The sequence below is a fragment of the Gasterosteus aculeatus genome, chromosome 7 (assembly GCF_964276395.1).
Source record: "Gasterosteus aculeatus chromosome 7, fGasAcu3.hap1.1, whole genome shotgun sequence".
In the NCBI taxonomy this organism is placed as follows: domain Eukaryota; kingdom Metazoa; phylum Chordata; class Actinopteri; order Perciformes; family Gasterosteidae; genus Gasterosteus; species Gasterosteus aculeatus.
Genome location: NC_135694.1, coordinates 18512303 through 18539877, shown reverse-complemented (window position 1 = coordinate 18539877; position 27575 = coordinate 18512303). Strand labels below are relative to the sequence as shown.

General features: G+C 42.5%; 1 protein-coding gene across 8 annotated transcripts in view; it reads right to left on the bottom strand.

Moving 5' to 3' along the window:
• ncor1 (nuclear receptor corepressor 1) overlaps nucleotides 1-27575 on the bottom strand; it is a 47048-nt gene that overhangs the window by 11464 nt on the left and 8009 nt on the right. For 6 of the 8 annotated variants that reach the window (XM_040180103.2, XM_040180106.2, XM_078106194.1 and 3 more), the window contains exons 7-26: nucleotides 26819-26875; nucleotides 26643-26695; nucleotides 25617-25683; nucleotides 23801-23973; nucleotides 22557-22647; nucleotides 22221-22399; nucleotides 22000-22054; nucleotides 21032-21133; nucleotides 13786-13916; nucleotides 12746-13041; nucleotides 9845-9904; nucleotides 8139-8275; nucleotides 7937-8036; nucleotides 6300-6732; nucleotides 6062-6185; nucleotides 5775-5952; nucleotides 5067-5225; nucleotides 2685-2851; nucleotides 435-549; nucleotides 48-133 (exon numbers count right to left, since the gene is read on the bottom strand). In XM_040180103.2, the coding sequence (XP_040036037.2) occupies nucleotides 48-133; nucleotides 435-549; nucleotides 2685-2851; nucleotides 5067-5225; nucleotides 5775-5952; nucleotides 6062-6185; nucleotides 6300-6732; nucleotides 7937-8036; nucleotides 8139-8275; nucleotides 9845-9904; nucleotides 12746-13041; nucleotides 13786-13916; nucleotides 21032-21133; nucleotides 22000-22054; nucleotides 22221-22399; nucleotides 22557-22647; nucleotides 23801-23973; nucleotides 25617-25683; nucleotides 26643-26695; nucleotides 26819-26875 (2763 nt within the window). Of the gene's footprint in view, nucleotides 1-47; nucleotides 134-434; nucleotides 550-2684; nucleotides 2852-5066; nucleotides 5226-5774; nucleotides 5953-6061; nucleotides 6186-6299; nucleotides 6733-7936; nucleotides 8037-8138; nucleotides 8276-9844; nucleotides 9905-12745; nucleotides 13042-13785; nucleotides 13917-18888; nucleotides 19300-21031; nucleotides 21134-21999; nucleotides 22055-22220; nucleotides 22400-22556; nucleotides 22648-23800; nucleotides 23974-25616; nucleotides 25684-26642; nucleotides 26696-26818; nucleotides 26876-27575 lie in introns of those variants that run through there. The other 2 variants (XM_078106199.1, XM_078106200.1) reach the window with 2 other exon arrangements.

Below are 27575 nucleotides of genomic sequence, written 5' to 3'. Positions count from 1 at the left end.
TTTTGCAGTAAAAATAAAATAAAAAAATCACTCCATCCATTTATTACCTGAGTGATTGATCCTCTCATTGTCAGACCCTCGACCATCTTCGACGGGTTGCCTCTGCCATCTTGTATGGATGAAACGGCACCTCCTTGAAAGTTAGAGGGAAAAACGAAGAGCTTAAGCAACAAACGTCAAACCTGTCAAATAAGGTAAAAGACCCCTCTGAAGAAAGCTCTTGCAATCAGTAATTAATATATTTCTAATTTTATGTTTGAGCTCATAAATGTATTATTCCATAAAATCTTGCTTTAGTATAATGTTATAATGCAAAGAAATAAAATAATACAGCTTTCAAAATAAAGTAATCCCTCAGGAGGTGTTGTCCATAACTAGGCCAGGTTGGGACTTTATGGAGCCTACTCGTGGTAATGTGACGGTCTGTGTCCTACCAGGCTTGTTCAGATCCTGCTGCCGAGGCAGACCCAGAGAGATGGAGCCCACTGTGCTCTTACTCCCCTCTGGACCATAAAGAGAATGGGACGTCAGGTATGTGCCAGGAGTTCCCTGGAAAAGCACGAACAAAGATAGCATTTCAAGGTCAGGTCAATGAGTTCATGAAAACAAAAAAGTAATGCCAAGTGACATTGATTTCGGTTATTAATTTACTTACTTACTTTATAGGTCAGTTATTTTACTGTGGTCTAGTTTTTAGGGCTGCCAACATTAACGCGTTAATCAATGCGATTAATGCGATAAAATATTTTATCTTAGTTAGCGCAACTTTATTTACTTACCGGTCTGCCGGAAGTAAATAACATGGCTTAAATCAGGGGTCTCAAACTCGCGGGCCAATTGCGGCCCTAGGGACGATATTTTGTGGCCCCATCCTTAATATGAAAGTGTAATGTTAGTGCGGCCCGCAAGTTTTATACTGTAACCCCACTGTCAGCTGCTGTGTGGGACAGGTTATGATGTTCTGGTTTCCTACTGTGTGCTTGTCCAGTGAACGTGGCATGCATGTGACTGACATGGGGGGCGGGTCGTGTGTGTCGGCCGAGGTGCAGAGAGCAGGAGGGTGAAATTTAGTTTCCTGCCCTCTTTCGCGCAGGTGATCATGTGACTAACCGTTAGCATCGCTCGTTTGATAAAGTTTTCCTTTACGACTCACACTAACAACACATGAAGCATCTGACGTCACCAACGAGCGTCTCCGTCCATTACTACGCAGCTTCGATTCACGTAACTTCACGTTTGGCTATAAAGGAATTCCACGGTCACATGACCTTAGGTCTCCCCCGCTGAGTTAAAGGAGGACTAGTGTTGTAGTCTCATTCGGACCGATCCCCCGGGGTGGGGTTCAATGACTGCTTTTGAAAGTGAGTGTTAAGTTGTGTTATTGTCGACCATGCCGTTCGGACGCTAGTCTGGCCCGCGTTCGGTTGAAGTGGGCTGCATCTGGCCCGCAGCTGATTTGAGTTTGAGACCCCTGGCTTAAATTAATTTAAAATAACTGGAAATTGTTGTTCTCTCAGCCTGAAATGTATCATGCTCCGGAGGTGAAGCATACCTTCCAATAAGACAGATTACCGCCTCGATCTGTATTGAATACGTTTTTGGGCATTAAGGCTTTTACTGCTAGGCAACGAGAGCAGCGGAGGTAAAGCTGATGACGCAAGCAGGAAGTCCCCACAGTAGGCCAGACGGTCCCATTTAAGAGACCGCTTGGTTCAGCATATGTGATTGTTGGGAGGACCCAGCCCAGGTCTACCGCAAAAGGCTGGGTCCTAAAAGGTTAAAGCCCACCGAATTGAGACATAGCGATAGTCTGCCAACCACTGTTACCCTAAAAGACAGTCGTTTTGAAAACGTTCAGGCCAAATGTCAGGAGACTGTTGGCACTTCAAACACAGCCCGTCAAATGATGGAGAATCGAGAGCAAAGCAAAGAGTCGCTAGTTCAACACGTTCCACCCGGTGGAATTCTGTCTTGGAGAATATCAAATGTGCGCAGTTTTTTATGTATGAAAAAACAACAGTGTCTAAAAACCACGTTTGCTAAAAGTAATTTCTTGTTAATTTATAAGATTTAGTCTTGAAAAATAGAAAGAAGAATAAACAATCAACAGCCCCGATTAAAATGTAGATGGTCCTTCATTCATTGGAAGACTAAGGCATTGTGTGCAGTATTTTGCCGAAGTTTGTGCTTACGTCAACAACATGGTTACAATCTGCTTTATGGTTTTAATTTAGCACAAATTAACCCTTACAATTTTACAGCAATGGTCACGTTGAATGGGAGACCTTGATACAACGAACAGTGTTTGGTGTGCCATGGTGTCTTTTATGTTCATTCTGTCCTCACGTTGGAATAAAATGATTTAAAAAGTGCTTGTGGAAATCAAAACATTGTGCATTCTAGCAAATGTGTTTTATGTATTTCTAGAGGTTATTGAATATCTCAACATTTCAGTAACAGAGGAATATTGTGAAACTATTTGAAGGAACATGTATTACACCCCCCTCGCGCATCACTGCTTGCATGAGCAAAACAAAATGGGAACCCACTTGGGAAAAAAAAAAAAATTGCACTGCAAGAGGTAAACAAAACTCCAGAGATCCTTTAAGGTTTGTTCTCATGAGAATGTCAGTGGTGTGGGGTTTACGTGTCCAACAGTAGACCTCATCCACTTGGTGCCTTACCTGTGAGATAGAGCCACCCTGGATGAAGGAGGGCTTGTCCGTGGGCTTGGTGGTTGGAATGAGAGGAGGAGGAGAGGGAATGTTGGGAGGTCGACTGGGTCTGCTGAATGTCACGCGGACTCCATCTGTCATGCTCTGGACCAGCTGGTTGGCGGCAGGGTGGAGGACTGTTGACAGTATAAAAAAAACAATTAAAAAAAGTAATCCGAGGTGGCTATGAGCAGATATCGAAGGACAAAATACATACTTAAACAGCATAGAACTACAAACCTTTTCCAGAGAAAGAAAGCCTTATATCTGCTCACACAGTAGTTGATCCACTAAAGGTTCCTGTCAGACACCAAAACCTCAACCAACCCAACATAAAGGGTTCAATTAAGCTCCATTTTACAAAAGATCCCAAAATAAAATATCCATCTTAATTCTGAGTCACTCCAGCGTGTGACAAAGTGACCACTGAAGACCTCAGTTGATAGTTTATCCTTAACTTGAGGTGACCATGGCCCATGCCTGCATTCAAAATGGATCATAAAAAAAAACAAGACCGGGCGTAATCTCCATGCAGTGCACTACATGCTCTACACTCAAAAATGCAAATGATTCAACAATCCTGCCGGCTCATACGAGGACAGACAAGTATACAAGCAGCTCTATGACAAATTTACAAATACTTGTTGGAGGGAGACCGTGTCAAACATTAACATTCATGCTATGGTTCACCATCAGGGACAACGCATCTGTCAGGACATGGGAAATATGTTTGCCCAAAATGATAGCACTATCTTAGTACAACTTAAGGCAAAATCCAAAAGTGATCTCCACATCAACAACAGCTGTGAATATTTTTTATAAAAAATGTACTGCAGCTGAAGCAATCCGTTGCTCCTCACCATGAACCGTATTCCTCGAAGTCCAGTAAATAAATGTGGATCTTTGAAGAAATTACCAGCTATTTTACCAGTGGGATCATCGTCAAACTTCTTCATAGTTTTCATTCCACTACTGTTCCTGTCATGCCTTATTGCATTTGTATCACTATACAATTCTTGTAAACATCTGAAGAAAGTCCTGCAGAAGAAAAACCTTGGGTGAACCACCGTATGAAGCTTTCATTGAGGCAATTAAAGAAATCATGTTTTAAGGGGGGTATAATCACTGATGGGCCTGGGGAGGAAGAGCACTATCCATCTTTAAAAGAAGGAAAAAGGAATTGAACTGAAAAAACGTATTTGATACGAGTCTCAAAACAGTTCATTCTTCTAAAGTGGGTGTGTGAGAGCATAAAACCTTGTCTTTATTCATATAAAATAGGCAAAGTTATGCCCTCATTAATACTGAAGCCCAGAGAGGCAAATACACAATAATTCTGGTGATACATTTTCTAAGTCTGCTTTAAATAGTTCTCTCCTGTGTTCATGACTTTGCTCTTTGCTTCATAGAATAATGTTATAATTGGTAAAACATGATCAATTGGGACGTAAATACATTAGGGGTGTTTTTGTTAGGCATTTATGTTTTTCCCCATTAAAAAACTAAATTTACGTAGTTGCGCCATGTTAAGGGTAATATTATTCACAACAAATTGAGCTCATGACATACTACATTATAAATAATAAACAGAAAGTGAGGAGATGGGGATTTATGGAGAATTAAGGACCGGAGGTGATTGACAAAGCCAACGCAAACAGAAATGATGCTCCTATCTATAAATGTCATCATATTATAACATATATATGAAAAAAAGGCAGAAAAATAAATAGGTGATGATGGAAGTATTGACAGGGAGGGATTCACACACTCACTCAGCATGTTTCGGAGTCAGAATGTTGGACAAAGGCCAAAAAGTTGGGAGAAAGTAGTGTGCTACGGTGCTTTATGACTCATGCACATAATCGGCGTTATAAAATTAGATTGACTGCCAGTGCACATTTGTACAAGTGCACATTGCACTTTTTTGTAATGTTGTTTACCAACAAACCAAAACATACTATGCAGAAAACGGCACGGTCATAAAACTAATAATCTTTAAAATAATTTAAATTTGTTCACAACTTTGGGGGGGCGGAGAGACAGTCCAACACACTAGAACTTGGACTTCAAATAAAGACAATCAACAAAACTGTATACGGATGTAAAAACAAGCTGTGCTGTAAAATATAAATAGCATAATACATGTCAAGTGAGATAAAAGAGGATCTCAAACATAAAAGTAAACTCCAACCGGTAGTACACAACATTCGATTGCTAACAGAGTCCAGAAGGGCCGCCATTGTCAAACATAAGAGACTCAATTGGAGCGAGGAAAGCAGCGTTTGTATCAGCAAAGGAAGGGAGGAGGCCAAAAGAGGGAAGGAAGGAGTTGGTGAACATGTGTGCTTTTACCTGGTGGCACACTGTAGCGGGAGGAATTGGGGTCAGGCTGGGGTGAGCCCTTGCTCAGCTCCCTGGGGGAGAGTCTGTAGGGAGAGCCTGGCCGACCAGAGTGGACCTCCTGGTCCAGAGCCAGCTTCATGTCATAAGGCATGTACGGTAAGGGCTTACCTGCAGTACATAGGCATAAACGGAAGACATCCACTATTAAAACAAGAACCCAATGCCGGTGAGCATTGCACCTGATCTAGAATGGACGGCCCTGTACAACCAACCCCGCCAACTGGACTCACAACCGCTGGAACCGCTGACTAAAAGGTGCTAAAAGCTTTGCAAAAATGCATTTGCAAAGTAGTCTGCCTAGTGACTTCACCAGCCTTCACTCTGAAGCGAAGTGGCAACTTTCATTCAACTTCTAAATAACACCAGAGTCCCATTTGTCATCCAAAAGGCATTTTAAGGGGGACGATTTTGCCTTGGAGTTTGCATGAAATCATCAACGCTTTTGTCTCAACTCCGGCTGAACCACATTTCGGCGGTCCCAATCACCCACAAATGTTTTCTTTTTTTGACAGTGAATAAAAATGAATGTGGGCTATGAAATGCACCCGTTAAAAATAGTCCAATGCTGGCAGCGACAGGGGGGAGAAGGCTGAGTGATGAACAGGACGAGGGAGCGATGAGGACAGAATGAGGATATTGTTTTTCTTTTCCTCTTACCATCTCTGTCTATCACGCTGGGGCTGCGGGTGTTGAAGGGCGCTCTGCGCTCCAGGTCTCCCTGATCCTGCCTCTGCCTCTCCTCTTGGTGTGCCGACTCGTGCACGGCTTTGATCTGGTGTTGCAACATGGCAAAGCCACTGATTGGCACTCCACCAGGGCCGAAAGGGCCCGGCACCTGCATATAAACAAAGGAGGGAAGGAAATAGTGGTCTATTGACTGCAACCCCAATGCATATCCTGCCTCTGTACCGGTCTAAATGGATCAACCTGAAGCACTAACTAACCATAGGTGGGATGTTTGCAGCCCGCTGCTGCATCTGCTGGATGTTGTGTTGTGTTTGCTTGGGTGAGGACACCAGCACAGAGCCTGGTGGGTTGAGCAATGTAGGCTTGTCCGTGGGGAATATTCTGCAGAGGCCCAAAGCATAACGTACATGTCATACTCAAAAAACGTAAAAAGGTCCCTGTTCTTGTCAACCGCAGTCATGTACACAGACATAACTGTGAAAACTGAAAACACACCTCTGTCTTTCGGACTCTGCTTCCACATCCTCGTCAGCACTGCAGGTGGCGCTGGAGTCATTATCTGAGTGGAGTTCACTGTTCCTCTCACCATGATCTCCCTTTTCTCCTCTCTCCCTGATGTCAGGCTCCATCTTGATCTGAACCTCTCCGGTCTTCATGTCCACGTCCTGAGGTTCAGTCTTGGGATGCACTGGGGCTGCATAGGAAGCCATCCTGGCCTTTTCTTCCTGAGATCCTGTCTCACTCTCTGGGCTTTTCTCTTCCTTGACACAGAGCCCTCTGTATAAAGGCTCCGGGGCCTTTCCATTACTGGTTTGAACTTTGTCCTGGTCAGAGCAAGGAGCATCTTTTGGAGCGCTGTCGGCCCTCTTGGAGTCGCCAGACTGAGAGGGGGATGGAGCACTCTCTGTATCGGAGCTGTTGTCACCGCCTGAGGAAGCATCAGAAGATGAATTAGTGCACGTTAAACAATGCTGTTAAAGCTCTACTTGATCAGGAATTTGACAATACACTAATAATAATAAAATCTGATAATCTGTTCTTTGCACTTGAGTTTAAGTATCTTAATTACAAACTGCATAGACAGCAAAAGCAAGCTTGAACAAATCACACTTTTTAAAGGGCTAAAAACACGAATTTGTGATATTTTTTCTTTTCTTTTTTTAATATCAGCCTTCCTCTGTTTGCTTATGGTCTACTGCTGCAGTTGTTGCCATGACGGTGGGGATGGCGGTCCAGTTGGTATGATGCAGATGCAATTTATATCAACAAGAATCAGGAAACATTACATTGTTAGTATGAACACTTGCAGAGCTTTACGAGTGTGCCTCAGGCCTTTGGCCTTTATGCTCTGATATATTTAGTGTGAGATCAACAGGGTGCTGATCACTAAGACCTCTGGAGCACAGTTTGAGTTTCCATGGAACATAGTCAAATAAACACGACAGAAAAACTTGTGACCTCCCACCGTCGCCACAGCGATCATGTGAACTGGAAGCGGGTTAAATTACACATAACTTGTCTGAGCCTTTAAAGAAAAAGGACTGTATTACTTTTATTTATTTCGTAGTTATTCATCCATTTAAATTTGTTGCTTGTTATCTTTATTCATAGGAGGCTGCATTCATCGTGCAACGCGAGCAAAGATAAGGACCTCTGGAGAGCAGGGAGACGGGTAGACAGGCAGTCTCGCTGGATCAAACAAGTGGACCGGTACTTTGTGTTCAAAGAGCAGCCTTTGTTGAGTCTTCAAAGCCAAGAATTGTTATGCAATAGGCGCACATGTACTCAGAATTGGTTCATATCTTTTATCTCCACATCTCCCCCTCTTACTTCTTTTCATTTGATCCTTTTTATTCTATCGCTCGCTCTCTCATTAAAACTACAGTAAGTAGAGACCAAAACAAGTGCCATCAATTGAAATGAAATCATTACGCGATAAGTCAGACAGCATTTACGGCTTTGCACTGTACTTATTGCCACGCCGTTTCTGTCCACACACTCTTGACTGAACGGTGTGTCCTTCACCCGGGACTCAGACGAACGCGTAGAAAAGTCTAAAACAAATGTGTTTGAGCATGGGTGTCTGCGTGAATACTGATGCACACGTGTGCCATATCATTCATCTCCCTGACCTTCACTGTCATCTGCGTTGTCGTCGTCATCGTCATCATCAGGTGACGCCGAGGCAAGACCTTCACCGCGAGACCGATCAGCACGAGCCCGCCGTGTGTCCTGGGAATCAGAAAAAGTAGCATTTAGAATTCATGGTTCAACATTCATTAATCTCACTCAACAACAGTTGAATGAGCTAAAATAAGATATCGAGCAGCTTACCTGCTTATGCTGCTGGAGCAGGTTGTCCAGGTTGTGACGTCTCTTGTAGTTGAAATAGAAATTCTTGCACTGTGCCTCACTTTTGGTGCCCACCATTTTGGCAATGGCTGTCCAGTTTCGCCCGTGCTCAACAAGCCCTGGTGCAGGAAAAACAGACATTCAGCTTGGTAGACTTTCTGTCTTTAGACACTTGAAAGAACACAAATGAATGAGGAAAAAACACCATGTCAGATGTTATAAGCTGATACTATCAGACCAATAAAGTTGGATTCAACTGAAATGATCTAAAGGAAGAGGGGTGAAGCAAAGCCATTTAATCCAGATACTGTGATTCAAGAAGATGCTCTCAATGCATTCCCAACCGTTGCAGTTCAATGCGATCAATGAGGGCAAATCGTTGGTATTTCTGCAGAATGACCCTGTACTCCGTTGCCATGGTTTCACTGCTGGTCTTGCCCGTGCCGTTGAGCACTGAGCTGTGCACACAATCAGCTTTGATGGCCTGGCTAAACGTTGACACTTCTCTGCCAAGCTGCAGTGAACTGGAAGACTGCCATTTAACTGTGACATTAGGGCCTCTAGTCTCTATCCTGTGACCCCAGTGACCTCCCCCCTTCTGAGATGAGGGATACTGGCAGCTTGACAAATCACCAGAGAACTAAAACACAAACCCCCATTACTGCGCGAGTTCAATGAGGGAATGTGGGCATTGTGACTTTTCAGAGTGACTCATCTTTGAGTGGGAAAAAAATAATGTTCATGTAGCCTCCTTTGTTTTGCCAACTATGGTATCTCCATCCAACCTCTTAAGAATCTGCACTGTTGAAAGTGATTTGTTAATGGCCAAATCAATGAAAAAAAACACGCTGGCACTTCAATTTGATTGCAGATGAAAAATGTTGTATACAGGATTTTGCAGATAGTATCAATAGTTTTAACGTCTAACTAACGTCTTAGAGGGAAACTGTTTTATGTGCTTGTATGACCATCCATTCCTGGCAGCAAGGAATAAAAATTTCTGAGTGTGCTTTGTCATCTGACTTCAGGAGCTTGTGCTGGTCTCTTTTAAAGTACTAATCCACAGACATATCTGGCATAAAGGCCTGAATCACAGCAGGGTGTGTTTTTGTTAAGATGGAGGCCAATCTCAAAGAAGGTCTTAATTAATCAACATTAATCCCTTTATTTACTTCCCCGGCCTTTTGGTTTTGTTGCTCAGGGAACCCTACATCAACAAAGCTGAGCAAAAAGGGGGCGATGGGGCATACTTGAGTGGCAGCGGTGCAGTGAGAGACCAGGCATTGGTATTGAACAAACATTTTGAACAATTTAAGGATAAAGTAACTTAAAATTGTAAAGAAAAATGTAAGTAGTAGATAGTGATCTTTGGAGGAAGGCACAACTGCCACGGTCTATTGCTTGATGGATGGCCTTAATAGATCACTTCTGAGACGCCAGCGCAAAAAGTACAATGAAAAGGAAAAGAATCCCCACAGCCCTCCAAGGGTCTCTGACAGCTTCAAGCAAAGTAGCAGCACAAGCTCCTATTTGGCAGGGCGATGCAACATCTGATAATCAGAAGGAATGGAGAAAGATACGTGAAGGGGGCGCTACAGGAAATATCATGAAAAGAAAAAGCCACAGCAATGCAGAGAGAGAAGGACTGATTGACAAAGAAACAAAAAAGGAATACATTGAAACACTACCTTTCTTGGCGACTTCCATCTCCTCCTCGGTCCAGCGAGAAGTTTCTCCAGTTTCACCAGCTAAGTTGCAAAGAAAAAAGACACGGCCCCGTCAGCACTGACAGAAAGAAAGAGGCGGACAGAGAGAGTAGAGTGACAGTTCTCCCTTTGCCTCTCTGCCTCGCTCTCCCACAGGGGGAGGGCCTTGGTCAGCTGATGTGGCTCCAGACAGAGAGTGCCCCCCCTCATTGGGAAATGGCCTTGGCTGGAGACGAATGGAACAGCCAGCACAACACCCGCACACACGCTTTCTCACAGTTGGACCCCCCCTCACATACACAAAATTCACAGAAGTGCAAAAAGTCACATGTTCCGCTCTTGACAGTTCCGTCTCCCCATCAGGTGGCACACACACGCCAGCCACCACGGCATTAAACAAGATCTCAACCCCCACAGATCAGCAGCTTATGCCAGCTTTACTGGCATAATTTCAACTGGACAACACTGGCAGATAGATACACTTACTTCTGAGAAGCACCACAGCTGCAGGGGTTACAACATAGCAAGCAAACAGACACACAAAATCCACAATAAAGTCACTAAAGGAGATTACGGTTGACATAGAGTTCATGATACGGCCAGAACAGGGCCAGACCAGGTCAGAGGGTTAAGAGGATGGAAGGACACGCTGCAGACAGACATTTAATCACATTATAAGATAGACCCAGCATAACTCAGCCTGTTGGGAGAGGTAGAGCTCATCAGACAGCAGAGGGAGCAGGTGGTGGAAAACCAGAGCGCACTTACCAAACTTAATACAGGTTCACGCCACAACAGGTTTAACACACAAAGACTTGGACACCTGAAAATCTGAGGTAGCATTGTCTCAGCTGCTGACAACAGAAGGGTGGGCGAGTAATCGTCCAGGACCGAAAACCATGACAACAGCTTAACCAGAGCAGCACATTGCCATGGTGATACGGGTGATATACGGCTTCCTGAGCGGAGTGCAGCCCAGGACAGAATCAGAAAGTCAGCAGATGAACACAGACACAGGTTTTTAAACAAGACAAAAATCCTACTGTATAAACACGGTGCCCTAGACCAGGCAACCTGATTATTCACTAGGGAAACAAAGTATCTATTTGCCTCCTTTGACCTTTAAGAAGAAATGAGATACCAGCAAATGGACAGTGTGTTTACTTAAAAGTAAATGTTAATGTGAATTGCCATTGGCTCCCAATGGATGACCAATGTTAATATCATAAAGTCCAATTATAATTAAAATACAACACTGAATGTTTCTATATTGTGTTTATATTATCATTAACTTGCATTGTTAAAATTACTGTGCAAATAGCTCACAAAGCTATGCAGCTAAGGGCTACATGGCTTTCTTGCATATTACTGCAACTATGCATGTAGCCCGTAGCTGCATGCACAAAGACCACACCAATAATAAAATTGGTAGAAAAACAGAGAGAGAGAAAACTATTTATAATTTCATCTACAGGCCCTAAACAACAAGGGGGCAGCAGCATCAAAACTAGTGTTTTTGCCTTATTTGTGCAGGGTTGTCAAATCATGTGAATTTGCAGTTAGCCTAAAAAGTGTAGTGACTCGAGTAGTGCCACCAGAAAATGTGTTATGTGCCTATCCAAAATAAATAGTGAAAGCATTATATTTATATGTATTCATGCTTCCTTGCTTCCTTTCCCTTACTTCTGCGTCACTAAGCGTGTAGCTGGGGCTTGACGTTTTTGCTCACCTGCCACTGCGGCTAGTGGTTTTCCAGTCAGTTACTAGCCACTCAGCCATTTAAGTAGCCACAATTTCTCTTGTTGGGAAATTGAGTTTAGTTTGATTAAAGTTGACTACGGTTTGCTACAGTTTACTTAAACTAAATTTACAATCCTTTCAAATGTAAATGACCATTGTAAACACCCAAATCCAGACTATATAAAACGTATATATGTAGTCACCAAATCTTCACCTTCACCTTCAGTGTGTAAAGCGCTTTACAAAAAGAGCTCATTGCATATAACTGGTGCAGGGGTGAAAAGCTCTGCTGCCTTCATGGAGGACAGGGACCTTATTTACACACCTTTTGAGTCCCGTATGTCCTACAATCAGGGCAATATATTCTCTTCTTGCCTGGATCATAAACCAGCCGCTCTCGACTGCACGTTTTCTTGGTCTTCTCTTCATTTTCGGTTTCATCACCAGTTTTCCTCTTTTCTGTCGGCCCTCCGGGTTTTCCTACACCTGCTCTGTGCCGGCACATCCTTCACTTGCACGGAGCAGGTCTCGTTCTATCAAAAACCTCCACTTGTCACATGTGTTTGCTCGTCTATGTTACTTAGTTACGAGCGCACTGTGGCCCAAACTGTTTAACACAGTGCTCTCAAGATGTTGCGTGTGAACTGGTTGAAATGCATGTGTCTCACGGTCAATGCATGAGGATTGAAACCCCTGCAATGAGGTAATTATTTTAGAAAGAAGAGCATGCAGGTCCACAAATCTCTGCTGGCCGACCGCCTGCCTAACAGCCCTGAGCTGTGAAACAGATCTTCATCTCCTCCCACATGTCTCTGAAGGGCCGCTGTTTTAGCCTGACAAACAGCAAAACTCAGACAGCTGAGCTAAACTAAGGAAGTGCGCACGCACGTCGCCGCGGTCTGTAGTCGGTGCACAAGACCATGTGACCGAGGGTTCTGGGTTCGTGGATGATGCGCTCAAGACACATTAATAACCGCCGTTACACTACAATATTAAAAAATATATAGAGACACATAGAATTACACCCGGCTAGTGAGTGAGACTGCTTTACCTGCCACGGCCCGAATTCTACCCGCATTGGGCGGGTTCTAATGTCTCGCACTGCGTGTAGCTGTGTTGTATGAAAACACTAAAAGGACTCACCTTTATTCATATCCATGGAAGATACTGGAGTCTGGGGTTTGACAGGCTCCTTCATGGACTTTTGCATTGGATCAGACTTTGGGAGCTGCGGAGGATCTGGCAGGGCGGTCTCGGGGGCGGCGGGAGGACCCTCCTCGGCCGCCACAGTTGCGGCCTCATTGGCCATGGAGCGTGTGGTGATCCTTCCCTTGCGTCGGCCCTGGCTGTTGGCAGTCTTCCTGCCACGCGGTGTGTTCTGCTCCTTTCCGTCCTCGTCCTCCCCACCGTCACACTTGTCTTTGTCCTTGCCAATGTCCCTGTGGTTTTGGATGGGGAAAAAATACATGGCTTCAGAGACTGTTGGTAGAGAAAAGATCCATTACCCTTTGACTCAGCAGTAACAGGCCCGTCGGCTAATCCGTTCTTTTCCTTCATGACTTTGCACAGACTTATGGACAAGTTAGCGAGTGGTCATGTTGTTGGCCACGTGCACAACAACATGACACAGTGCTATCGCCTTACAAGTCACAAGCATCATCACTCCAACAAACTGGGGATGTTAAATCTTCCAATCACTTTATTTGTTTTAATAATTAATTTAGTTTACTACAGTCATAATCAGTTAATGACTCATAAATAACTACATTAATGTTACGATGTGTTAAAAGTCAGTCTACTTAGTTATAGCACAAAGTGAGAAAAGCTTTGTGAATATTCTCTCATGTTCATTCACAGTTCCTGGTATGATTGCTTCATAAAAAGCACAAGCAACAGGTGTGTCTAATTATTGGGTGGAGAAAAGTCGGTGACAAAACACAGACAGTAATTGTACTGGGTTGACAGACTAATAGTTATGTTAAATAAGAGGATAAAACGTCATCTAGCAGGAATATAATGACTACAAGAATTAACTGAATGGACTGACTAAGGGCAGCCACATTTTAACAAAGCGTTTCCTTAAGTTGTATGGAACCAAGACCGACACCACATGGGGAGAGCTTTAACTTCAAGGCCTAGTGGACTATAGAGAACCCAGGACCAACACATATCCAGAACCTCACCTAGGATCCTCCTTATCATCTTTCTCTTCCTCGTCCTTCTTTTCCTCGTCCTCTTTTTTCTCAGATTTCTCGGTTTTCTCCTCTTCGTTTTTTTCGTCTGACTTTTCTTCTTGTGAGGGACGTGTTATTTGCTGGAGACAAAAGAGAAAATATTTAGCAGTTTCTGCTTTGGGAAAGAAAAGTGTCAATGAGTAGATTACTCAGTCAACAAAAAAAGCAAGGAATCATTTTCAGTCCTTAAAGATATCAGACGAGAAGCCTGTTATACATTTAAATGGTCATTCAACCACAAGAATTCAGTTTTGTTTGTTTTTGTTGCATCTTCCACTAATGGCAACTGCCATTAATGCAAACTGTCTGCTTCAGTTTCCTGCATGCTATCAAGCAGTAGCAACTAAGTTGTAAAGCAGTGCCTGCATTGGCCCTTTGAGCCCAGAGGACCTATCTGAAAATGCAAAACAGGGTGAAAAAGAAAAGAAAGCTCAAACATTCAGTGATCAGCAGACAGACCACGTCAGGAAGAAGGCAGACATGTATGCTGCAATTTCCTTATATGACTCCTTGCTGTCAAGCTGCACACTTTCCACAAAATGAATATGACCAATGATAATATAAGAGCAGAATTACAATGACTGAAGGTGAAAATAAGGGTCTACGGTTTAGAGCTTGAGGGGTGGGGAGGATTTCCTAAGTCTAAGGCTATGCTGTGTATTGATCTTGACAAAGTACAAACATATGACAACGTTGTAAAAAGAACGCAGATACTTTAATTGATTAATCTGCTTTACCTACAAAATGTCAGTTGCAATAAACACATTTAACTCCGCTTTTAGATTGCTTTCGTATGAGCAGTTTCCTGGAGTCTTGCAATGTCACAAAATTACGTGAGAACTGCCGGATCCCACGAAGACACTTCATGCAATGTGTTTGGGTCTGCCAAGCCGGTGATCGGGAGCTATACTTAGCCAGTTGCTAAAAAGTATCAATGTAATTTCTTTGCAATGACTGTTCCCGGTAGGACAAAAATAGCAGACGGTGACCAAACCAAAGTTACTGTGGAAAACGAACCGTAGTGTGACCTGTGCAGGTTTGCAGACTCTAAAACGATGACAGTCGCTGGCACGAGCTCCAAAGGTTTGTGCAGTCATCTCACACACGTACAAGACAAGCCAGTCAATTGAAGTCGGCCCTAGTGTTCACCGTTAAAAGAATGTGGCACAGACCATTGTACTGTTTTCTTTGCAATCAAATGTCATTGTGTCCTTCTGGTGTCTCGGGTGAACTCAAACCGGTTTGTGATCTGATGCCAGGTACAAGCAGGACCAAATTTTCTGTAAATCCCGTCAAATAATAAAAGGGCTCGACCGTGACGATCGTTACAGATGTGACAACACTGATAAAGAAAGAAAATTATATATCTGATGTAAAAGTGATCATCTTAGTATTTCAAATGAAACCAACTGGAGAGTCGGGTTCAGATACGAACTACCAGACTCGAGTGAAAACACCATTCAAGAGTGATTTTTTTTTTTAAATGGATTGAGGACAGAGAGATATTCTTTATCATCGGCGCTGGCGCGGTAGCCACAGAATGCTTCCTCCTGCCTGTTCCATGAAAGCCTTGTGCTGGAACAAGTCTGGCTATGCCAAGCCAAACATCCCATGCTGGTACCAGATGGGGACAAGGAATGTGCTCCACTGGTAAAGGCAAAACATTTAGTCGAAGGTAAAAACCCAAAGAAAACGAGGAAAAAAGCAGGGTTATAGTTGCCGGCCTTTTCAACAACGCTCATCTGCAAACGTGGTTTCCGCCTTCCACGTGCTTTAAAGTGTGATAAAGGAATGCTTGGCAATTCTTTAGTGCGTAGTACTGATGCGTAGGATGAGTTAAAAAAAAAAAGAGGTATATGTATACTACATGTGCGACAATTGAAATCAAGTTTTTAAAATGGGTTTTACTGGCGGTTCTAGCCAAAGACTCAATAATCACAGGGGTTTTGCTGCAGTTGAGCAACATCAATCGCTAAATCACATTTTCAGAAATGGAAAGAAAACCGCATGTGATGCTCTCACAGTCTTATCCCACATATACTGTTGAGTTCATGTTTCAAGCTTAAAAGGTCAAACTTTAAACCAATTGAAGACAATACTGGAGTTGATGTTGCGGTTAGCTCCTTAATAGTCACGATATTGCTTACAAAGAACTTATTAGTCTAGGACTGTACTTTTTACAGTGATTGAACAGGGTGTTAACTCTTGTTTGAAATATCACAAGCAAAAACAGCATGAGAGTATTTACAGTAACTTTGTTATGATGTTCGTAAATGACAGTATGACAACGGAGCTCGACTGACATTTTTTGAAGGAAGCCCCGCGGGTTCGGAGCTCACGTTCTAGGTGCATATATGCAGAGAACCATGTCAAACTTGGACCGCCACATCAACTCCGGACTCATTTTCTGCCTACAGTCGTCAGTGTACGGATGCTTTTGGCACTCAACAATTTCAGAGACTTTTTGCAGGGCGGACCAGTCTGTTTCAGATCAGTTATGCTGCACCGTACACGTCTTTCAGTGAGACGTTGTTCTGGTTTGGTCCGGGAGCGCTCGTGTTTGCTTTGGAGGTAGTCAGAGAGCCGTTGCATTCCCGGCTCTGCTCCCACATTGCTTAAAAGAGCCTCTACACAGATGTTCTCCAAATGTCAATGAGGCCCTGTGGTCTTTCACTGGTTTTAAATGAAGCGCTCTCCTGACATGGCTGGAATATTTCAATTTCTCATATTTCCCCTTTTTTGCTGATTAATTTAGGAAATGACAGAGTCACAAGTCAATCCTCCCTTTCCTACCATAGAACTTGGGCTACTGGAGGAATGTCTCACTTTTGCTTCAGGCCATTTCAGTGCAGGAATGGAAAACTATCTGACATATCTGAAATGATTGATATGTATCGCCTCAATCATTGCAATTCATTATAGATATTGGATTCATCTAACAAAACTACAAACATTAGTTTTGTAACAGAATGAAATGAACAGGAAATGAATGTAAACCAAAACATTCAACAGCAGCATTTAACCTAATAGTACATGGCTTGCATTCATTCTGGATAAAATGCATTATCCAGCAAATTGAACTCTCAAGCGATCATTGAGGGGAAAAGGGTACTGTCAAATAGAAATGGAAAAAGTATTAAACATTTTCCACAGTTGCCCTGGTTACTAAGAGCTCTGCGAGGGAAGAACTGCTCATAATAAGTGTTATACAAGTAACTAGTTCTACTTGAAAAACGTTCCCACCAGGTAATCAAGAACGGAGCTCTTGGAGGTACATTTTTCCCATTTGGAACCCCATTGAAGAGCACTGACTGATCAAATAGTGATGATAAACATGTAATAAGTCATGCTTTATATAGAGCCTACTGACCATAATTTACACAAAATAATAATTATAAACTATAAACAGCCAGGAGACGGTTCCCGAGGGAAGATTTCTGTCAACTTTATTCCACTTGACCAACTGGGAATATTAATTCAGTAATATGTTCATAAATTAAACATTTGGCGAGTTTTCAAAACACTACCAGCTAAATAGAGTATAACTAGTAAAGCGTTGCAGTGACAACTGCACATTTCTCACATATTTATTTAGAAATGCTGATCTTATGTTCATTTGGCCAATTACCACAAATATCCTCTGGACTTTTGCTCTTCTGATGAACGTATTCCTTTTGCAAATTCAACTATGTAACATGGCCGGTTGCTAGAGTTATGTTGAACATCTGATCTAATTTAAGGGATTTGTCTAATAAAGTGCAGGAAACAAAAATTCAATACTGTAACGTAAACGTCATTCTTGCCTTAACAATGTGTCAATTTTAAAAAGTGATGAACCACTTCTCTAAAATATGATTTAGTGGATAGTGAATTGTTGTGATCAGTGCTCTATTAAATGACTGCAACTTTACGCTGACAAATAAACTGTAATAAAAAGAAAAGTACTTTGTTTTCTGCTTTGGGAGTCAGGAAATCGGTGTCATAAGTTGCAGCATATATCTAGTTACATATATGTGATCATCATGACTGGCTGACGGCATCTCTTTGAAGGCAGATTGATATTAGAAGTCCATAAAGATTTAATATTGATTACAGAAGGTAACGTGCCACACCAAACTAACAAAACTTTTGCCCACCGCAAATAAATAATTTGCATGCTGTTTCATTTGATCAGATTTATATGGCGTGTGACATCTTATATCTTCAGATTTATATGTGAAATGTAAACTGTTAAGTGGGGCACTAAGGCTTCGAACAAAAACCACATGGGTATTTGGCAATTTCTCTCTGTTCTAACTTATTTATACATAAAAAATACTTGATACAGGCACTTTAATAGAAATATACGGGCAACGTTGTAATATTCTGGCACCAACAATGGTCCGCATGTCAAACATTTAACTCTTTATTAGTGTTGTGTAGATACTTTGAGAGAAAATTCATTTTATAAAAAAAAGGCACGTGGGGCTTTCTGGTATATAAAAAAAAACAATGTTATTTTTTTGCAGTGCAACTGTTTGAAAAGCACACATTTCATACTGTTCGTCCAGTGAGAGGTGGCCGGACACAGGGGGGTGTAGCCTGCGCAGGAGTGTTGTCACCACCGCGTGCGCTCATAAACCGAGCGCGAGCGTTCATTCAAGTTATTTAGATTCAGCTGACATGTTTCCACAATTGAAACACATTCCTCAGAAGGAATTGTTACGAAAGCTACCAGCGTGCCTAACGCTTATAAGCACTATGATATGTATATTTAAAATCTAACTAATACAGAATATTAAATGGTCCCTCCCCAATAGCATGAACACGATTACATATTCATTCCACAAAGCTTTAGCTTGACTGCTAAATCTAAAATAATTACACGTCTCCACGTGTCCCGGTGAAGTGCATTTGACCGCCTGCGAGCCTCAAGTAACGTCAGAAGTCAACTGAGCCGAACAACACAAAATACGACACAGCAACAAAAAAAAGGGGCAAAACAGAGTGTTGTATCGACTAAAAAAAACCCCGCAAACCCCTCGGTTTCAAAGCCGGAGACGTTGACGTTACCTGCAGGCTCATTTGCTGGTCATAAAATCCCTTTCGCTGCGCCGCGAGCCACAGTTTACTGGCGCGGAGGAGGCGAGTTTACCCTCCGGCGCTTCCATAGCGGCTGAAACGGTAGCAGTCGAGGGGCAGGACCGCACCATAGCAGAGCTCCTTAGAAGGGCTGCCGGGCCACGCCACTGCCGCACGTATTCCGGGAAAGCGTGTCACCGGGCCGCTTAAGCCGCCCAAAGAATTGTCCATCTCACATGCACGCACTAATCTATGCAGGGTCACCCAAGGTAATCCCTGCCGAGCGCTCCTCTCTGATTGGCACTCGCAGCAGCGCACGGAATTTTCGGGCCTGTCTGAAGGCTGGACAGTACCAACTCCGCTCTTCCAGAGGGGGGGTGACTGTATCTATCCCGCTCTCTCACCCCCCCCCTCCTCCTCCTCCCAATAGGAACAGAGGAAAAAGGAAATGGAAAGTGGGGAAAAATAATAGCGTGCATGCGCGCGCGCACACGATGAATTGCCAGCTCTGACCTTTTCTCTCTCAGTTTCACTCACTCGGCCTACATTCCACCGCTGTGGCGCACTCGGCCATCTTCCTCTCCTCTCCAGTGACTCGCTCACACTGCATTTGCTAAGTCACACCAGTATCTTGGAAATCAACTACACTCTGACGTGTGTTAATGCGCGCACACACACACACACGCACACACGCACACACACACACAAACAGCGGTCACCATGTTCTCAACAACCACAAGACGGTTTGGAAAAAGAAAAAAAAAAAAACAGTAACTGACCAGAATCTCAAGCTGTTGGTGGAGGCCATCTGCAAATATTGTTTTAATTACAGTGACAACCCATCAAAATGCTGCTTTGGTGTTCCAGCCCTGCAGCACATGTCAAAAAAACATTCATGACACCAATGTTAAGTGGTGCACTAAAGATGCTCAACTGGATTTTCAACAACCTAATTTTGAGCGTTTCAGCGTTCAAAAGTCCAAAGAAGTACTTGGCCAACCATCCGTTTATTTAACTGGAGATGGTGAATTATGACGGTATAACTATTAGAACAACAAAACACACGTCGCTTAACAAACCAAAACGAACAGACAACCAAAGCTGGAAGCGCACAAAGCAAGTACTGATACACTAATTGAAATACCTCTCATCATGTGAAGACAGTCTTCAACAGCAACACAAGATCAATAACACAAGAGACATAATATGTCCTGTACAAGGTCTCTGGCGTCATTGCAGTGGGGGAAAAGCCCAGTAAAGAAGTAAAAAATAAATAAATAAAAACATCCAACTGAATGAGTGATATCAATATTTAATGTCAGCCAAGACAGGGTTGTGTGATTGTGCATCTTTTTCTACTGAAACTTGGTGCAACAACATTCATATGAAGCCCACTGCAGCCATTTTGTAGTTTTTTTCCTTGGCATCTACAACGTTCAAATTCCAGGTTTCAAGTATATTCACACAAAGGCTTTAGAAGGAAAATGTGGCTTCAACTTGTCTATATGCTTGATAAACAGGTTTGATACAGTGACAAACACATTTATGGAGCCACGTGCAGCAGAGAACACATGTTCACGTCTTAAAATTAATCCGGCTTCTTCATATTTGTCACAGTATCAGGAATAGAGAAAGAACTGGAGCGTCGACCTTAAAAGCTTCAGTGTGCAATTATTCTTTTGATGGAGAAAAGGGATCAGCTTTGTTGCAAACTAATCCTTGATACAGCACGGCCATTTGAGGATGTCTGACGCTCAAAAGAAGACAGAAGACTTGCTTGTCAACAGACTCAAAACCTTGTCCAACAATAATTTACGGGGAGGATTTTCTAGAATGAGCAAACACCCATCAATAAAACGAAATACAAAGTGTATAGTTCTATATTTGATGAAGTTTACATATTCTATCTTTGACAGATGTCGTTACAGGTCACATGTATCTGTAACACACTAATTGCACAGAGACCTGACAGAGTCGTTAAACAGGTGTGCCAAAGTCTGACAAAACCAACGAGGCAGGTGAGACCATCACACCCACAGTTGTAAACGCTCTGCAAATACATCTGTGGTCATAGATCTGGTGAAGGACAGGAAAGGAATAAAAAAAAGGTTATCTAATAAAGTCTCAGGTTTACCTGGTTCCTTCCTCTCCGTCTTCCATAGTTCCGCCTCACTAGCGTCTTGTAGTTGTGGTTCTTCTTGGTCAAATAGTAGTAAAGGACACAGTCAGCCACACACTGAAACAAGAAATGGCATTTTATTACACACGCGACAACCAAAACTGGAGACAACCTGGCCAAGTCCGTCATCATCAAGATGTAAAATGTAAAGTTGATATACGTGGGACGAATGGGTGAAGGATTATTTGAGTATTTGATATATTTATGTTAATTTAGAAAAGCCAAAATTGTACACATAAAGACCAAAATAAAATGCTTGGATCAGCCTAAAAGGGTCTTAAAATAAATAAATAATATTGTATATATATATATATATATATATTTATCACTTCTTGTTGTGAGCTGTACCCAGCATGCAGTTCGGCGGAGTGATTTTTATAAATGTACAATTATTAGTGTTACAAATTGTTTATGTGTCACGAGCTGTCGTGGTGTTTTACGCTGTTAAAGAGCGTTTGTTGTGGGTTATTCATTGTCGTTATGAAGTTATAACTATGACTCAATCTGTAATGACGTGTAAAAAATTCTGCCGCCTGCCGAAGAGCAACGTCACTTATTATGGCGTAACACCGGTATGAACAGTACGTGAGAAATTCACACCGTACGGAAATCTTTTTTTGAACCGGTATACCGGCCGGCCCTACGACCTGCAACAATCACAAGCTTCGATGATTTGAACCGTTTAAGTCAACGACACGTAAACCTCCTCCCGTCCTCTGGATTGCGTTGTACACATGCACACACGTATTTCTCAGAACATTTGCTGTAAAGGTTTATAGAGCATAAAGGTCATGAACCAAAAGGTATTGCATATCTAACTGCATATCTAACTGAAGGAGGTTGTCTTTAGTGGATCACCCAAAAATATATTGATAATATCCTGCAACACAACCAAAAAAATGGGCACATTAGACTCAGTTTACCTTTCTCTCCAGGTAGGAGGCAATCAGGCCAAAGTTCTTGGGGTGTTGGACGAACCTGGAAAGAAATGCCACTCGTTATTCTTGTGCTGAAGCCAAAAGGAACATCAGTGAAAGTCCACGGTGGCATCAAGGCCTACGAACCACAGGCGCTGCTCAGGCTTCACGGGGGACAAGCTGAGGCACTGACACGCTTGTGCCACCGACGAAACAAAACCACTCACTTCTCCTTAAAGATCTCCTTCTCGTGTTCGGTCCAAACATTCATGAACTGCCGGGCTTTGTAAACTTTCATGGGGTCATCCATCAGGCCGTTCATGTTAATGAACTTCACTCGCCTCTGCTCCGAGTCGTACATCATGGGAGGAATAACTGACAGTTGCCTCATCTGTTTCTCGTTGTTCTGTGGGACATGCGCAGGGGGATTTGCCTCAGTTACTCCAACAAAGAACAGTCTGCCTTGTTCAGCAAACACACTCTGCCTTTTTACATCTGCTTTGTTTTTAAAATGTATTTACACCCACTAATTAATTTCAAAAGAAACTCAAGATGAGACCTACCTCCTGTTCAGAAAGGCCATCAATGATTTCAGAAATCTCATGCTCACTTCTTGCAATTGTTGCAGAAAGGCCCGTTCCTCTTTGCCCAACCCTGTGGAAAACATGCCCATGGAGTGTTACCAATAATATATGTATTTGATTTAATTTGTTAAAAGATGCAATTTGTATGCTGTGCAAATACATTATCAGGGCCCTGCCCTTTCTTTTCTTTTAAGAGGGAATACAATTTTTTTCTTTTAGGCACCAATGATCTTTTCCACCCAAAACCAGAGTGAAAGTGTTAAAATGAGCAGTAGACAGACTTTGAAAGCTATGTAAACAAATACAAACTGACTAGACAGTTTGCATTAACAGTACGTATTATTATTCTGGGATTTTAATGAAAGCACAAAGCCCGGGAACAACCAGACGCTGGAGCCTGGTTCCCCTTCCCTCCTTTCCCAGAAGCCCCCAGACAGCCCGTAGGCCCAGGTAGGCCTCTATTTAGGCAGTAGCTGTACAAACATTGTTTAAATGGAGGAGAGCATTTTTATGTCCGGGTGAGTCTGTACGGGTCTTTTCAACATTAGAGAAGAATGAAAACAATGACTGATAATGATTTCAGTATAGTGCCTCCATCTTTGACCACATTCCCACATTAAGTAAATCCCTCACTGTTTAAAATCAAATGTTTTTCTACTTGTGCTGACAAATTTGAGGCGAAGTGCATAATCTAGTGCCAACAAAAAAAGGCCCACTCCTTTGTGAAATGCAAGCAAAAGCTTTTTTTCCACTGAAGGCATCAAATTTGTCCGATGTAAAGCCCTGCTGTTCGCAGCATAAAGCCGCAAAAATATGTGGAAAGAATAGTGTGTATCTCCTTCCACCACAGCAACAGCTGCTCCATTAACAAATAGAAAATGATAATGTAACTTCAAGAATCTATTAAAAATTGTTGCATAAACAGAATTATACATATTAAATGTTTTCACATTTCAAAGTTCTACTGATGAATCAATAAACTGGGAAAATAATCCTCATTTTTTAGTTGCAGCCTTGGCCTGTGTAGTATTGTATAATGCTGACTCTTGACTCTTGCCAATGTAGACCAATAAGCACTTTGGAATGAAGGAGGAGGACTGCAAAGCAAAAGAGACTGGAAACAGTAATATTCTGAACCTCCAAACTACAGAAGAATTGTAGCAAAACGCACGTTGTTCCACAGCGTGCGGTATAAGGTCATGGCGTTGGCCAGTCACGGTTACCTCTGGAAGCGCTCCTGCTGCTCTCGCTGCTTGCGGATTTCAGGGAATTGCCTTTCATAGTACTCCCGTGTTCTGCTGTCCTTGGCTTTGCGTCTGGGGTTGTTCTCCATTCGCTCAACCTTCTTCTCCCACGCTTCCATCAGCTGGTCGTAGCGCTGGCAAATATTCTGTTCCTGCGTACACAGCATAGGAAAGGCCCCATCAGGATAGCTCACGCCAATAGAAAGAGGATACAAAACCATGAGGGAGCAGATAGTTTTGTATTAAAGCCACCTGCATCTACATTGTTTCCATAAACCCCTGACCGATACACACTATACCAGAAAGTAGTCTCAAGATCTCCAAGATTCTCCAAGTTGCATCCCAGCACTACTGGGATGCAACTTGGAGAATAAATTCTCTGGTTTCTGATGAAGTAGAGCTTAGTTTAGTTTAAGGTGCCTGAGAAAAGGAAGGTCAAAATAATTATTCAATTCTAACCATTGCACTACCTGGCAAAAAGGCTGACGTCCCTTATTATTACAGTCCAGAGGAGGAAATAAATCAGAGAATGATTTTTCATTGTCAGTGCACCTGCAATTTATGCAATGTTGTTACAGACATGTTCTTTTCCGTAAGCACATTTCTGTACTTTGTAAATGCATTTACGTTGTGTCAAATTATAATGTAAAGGGGAAACCGCAAAAAAATAGCAGTTTTACAAACTGAAATCAGAAAGGAGTTGAACTGTTGAGAAGATTTGCAAAGATTCCTGTATTGGGCGAACAATACAGCCTCACTTCCACTTCACCTTCCTCTTGGCATGATGTCATGTGCACTGTGCCATTGTCCAGAGTCCACAATGTCTGTCAGAACCCAGCAGACAGACTCACTGAACCGTTGGAAAACAAATAACTAGTTTCAACATTGGGACATTCAGAAATATTGAAATCACTAGTTACTGATAAGAGACAGAAACAGTCCATTTCCCGTAGATTGGTTCTTTGATGTGGTCATATTTAGATAAGAATTGTACTGCTGAATAAAACAGGAAACCAAAGCGTTTCCTGTGCTGTAGATAAAACACATTGTTTTCATTAGCCGTGGTAACAGCGTGGCTCCAGTGATGTCAGTCCACCACTTCAGACAGAAATAGTTTTGATTGCCATGAACCTTCTGGAGACAGTCATGGCCCCCAGATAATAGCCCACACGCTTGGTTGGTGGTACAAGGGAAATGTCTTAAAAAATATTGGATGGATTGCCAGGACATTTTTTATCATGTCAAAATTTCAAATACTTTTATACGCTTAATACCAAATACCTGCTAAACTGATGACATTTCCATCATTCTAAGCCGCACTTTGTTTCAGCAGATGTCAGCGGGGAGAATGAAGATGGGGACCCGTGTGTGGTAAACATTATACGTGGTGAACAGCGCTGTCCTTCTGAGCATGTTAGCATATAGCCTCATAGACAAACAACCACACCAATTTTCTGAAGGCAAAAGCTAAAGTTTGCCGTAAAATGATTTATGTGTTATATTAAAACGGTGTTCTCTTAGAATTGGTAAATGTTAATACTCAACAGTTTGTTGAATCAGATTGTGTCAATATTGCGTACCTTTAAGTAAACAGTGAAGAGAGCATCTATCACAGGTTTCGACAGACCCAACAATAGTGATCCTATCCTGATCAGCGGAGTTCAAACACACAGATGGTGTGATGCGACTGTGAAGCGGACCATGGGAATGGGCGTCACCTCTGAGGTGGCGTCTGGAGCACGGACACAAGTACCTGAAACTTCCACAATGCCTTCCTAACAGTGGGGAGACTTACCCTTTGTTTACGAGCATGGTTCCTCCTCTTAAAAAACAAAATCAGCTTCTTCCGCATGACTTGGTTGCTAAAAATAAAAAAGAAAGAACACTACTTAACTTACACATAAGAGGAATGCAGGTATCAATATGTTCATGAGTAAAATGAAAAGAAGAAAATAAAGTTTCTTAACACATAAAAAAGTTAAACCCAACACAAAACACCATTATTCATTATTTCAGCAGAAAAGATCCAGTCAGTACAAAGGCAAGAGAGACGTAGACCTTTCAGCTGGTTAGCTCACGTGCACATTACATTGTAAGTTTGACCATCCTTAGAGCGATAGCGCTTGGTTTATTTCTAAACACCCCCAATAGAAACAATCATTGTTTATTATAATCCTATAAATAGCAATAATGTAAATCTTTATAGTACTGTGAAGGGTTCTGGTGGAACCCGGTGGTGGTTGTGGGAGAGTAGACCTTGACAGCGTGGACTGAGCAGCCAGATGGGCCTCTCCCCCAGACCGACCGACCACCCGCACACAGATAAGCGGTTTATGCTCGACAGTCTTTCCTTTGAACCCCAAACACGATCCTTCTATGAAAACACACCTAATTCAGGCACATGTTCTGTGCTTGTCGTGTGCGTTTGTTTGTTTGTTTGTTTGTCTGTCTGTCTTGCAGGTTCCCGAGCGGATGGAGGGCAAGGTCGTTAGCCAGATTGGCGGCAGCTGGCCAGCGCGTCCGTCCTTTTACGCGCAACATGATGCAGCGGCTAGGTGCACGGTGTTGTCTGCAAGCATTCCCTTCATGAATGCCCTTTGATGTTTAATTTGAAAAGTATGGTTTATGTCAGTGGAGCAACTCGATCGAGAGACTCGGCAATCAGATCAGACGTAATGATTAGCTGGGCTCATCTCGCTGATTTAAGCACTTCATAAAACTACCTTTCCAAGCAGGCATCATGTCTGTTGGGCTTTTTTTGCACATTTCAAGTGTGACAGGTGTCCATGACATCTAATCTGTAAGAAATGTAGATACTCACGTCTTGATGTTGTCATGGTACACCTTTGTGTCTGATGGCTGATTGTAGAGGGGCTAAAAGGACAAAAAGCAACCAGTGGATTAACAATTAGCTATTAGACAAGCAGTAGTAGTAAAGTGCCACTGAGTTAATCCAGTGCAAGGACAAAAAGCATCATTAACCAATAAATCACATACCAGCTCAACCTTAGGACCAAGACCTTCCAGTACTTTATGGGCCTCTTCAGCTTTTTTCTAGAAAAAAGGAACAATAGAATGAAACTTGATTATAAAAAAAGGTCCACAAAACGTAAAGTTCTAAAACAAAACATTTCACCTGTAAAAAAGTCCCACCCGACCATCATTATTAGAAGTTATACTCCTACAATAACTGAGACAGAGTAGCGGCTATAGGAGCAACGGCAGCTTCACTTCGTGGACTAGCTTAATGTGGCCATCAAATGCATGGCCACATTAAGCTACAATTTTCAGGATCAAGGATGTGATCTGTAACATAATTAAATAGGCAAAGCTTCAAAAGAGCGGAAAACTCAAACCTAAAAAAAAAAGGTAATGTGCAGACCCAAATGTAGCCCAGATTCATAATTTTAAATGCATTCAATTTGCTTTTGAAGAATGAGCTTGTAGCTGCAGCCGCCTTAAAGTGGTGACATATGGGGACACGGGGTTGGCTACGACAGTTCCCCTGGATCAGTGAAGCCTGGGAGCTTATTCAAGATCATCAAAACGATACTGAATAACTAACTTCCATTTTTAATAGGCCCCATCTACAGACTGGGACAAACAACGGTGTCTGGCAGACTAAACGCTGCAGCAGCTGAACAGCCTGGAGCGTTAACGGGTGACTGAGAAGGGAGGCGTGTCTCAGCACTCTACCACAACATCGTCTGACACACATGAACTACAGTGACCTCCACCAACACACACTCACCCG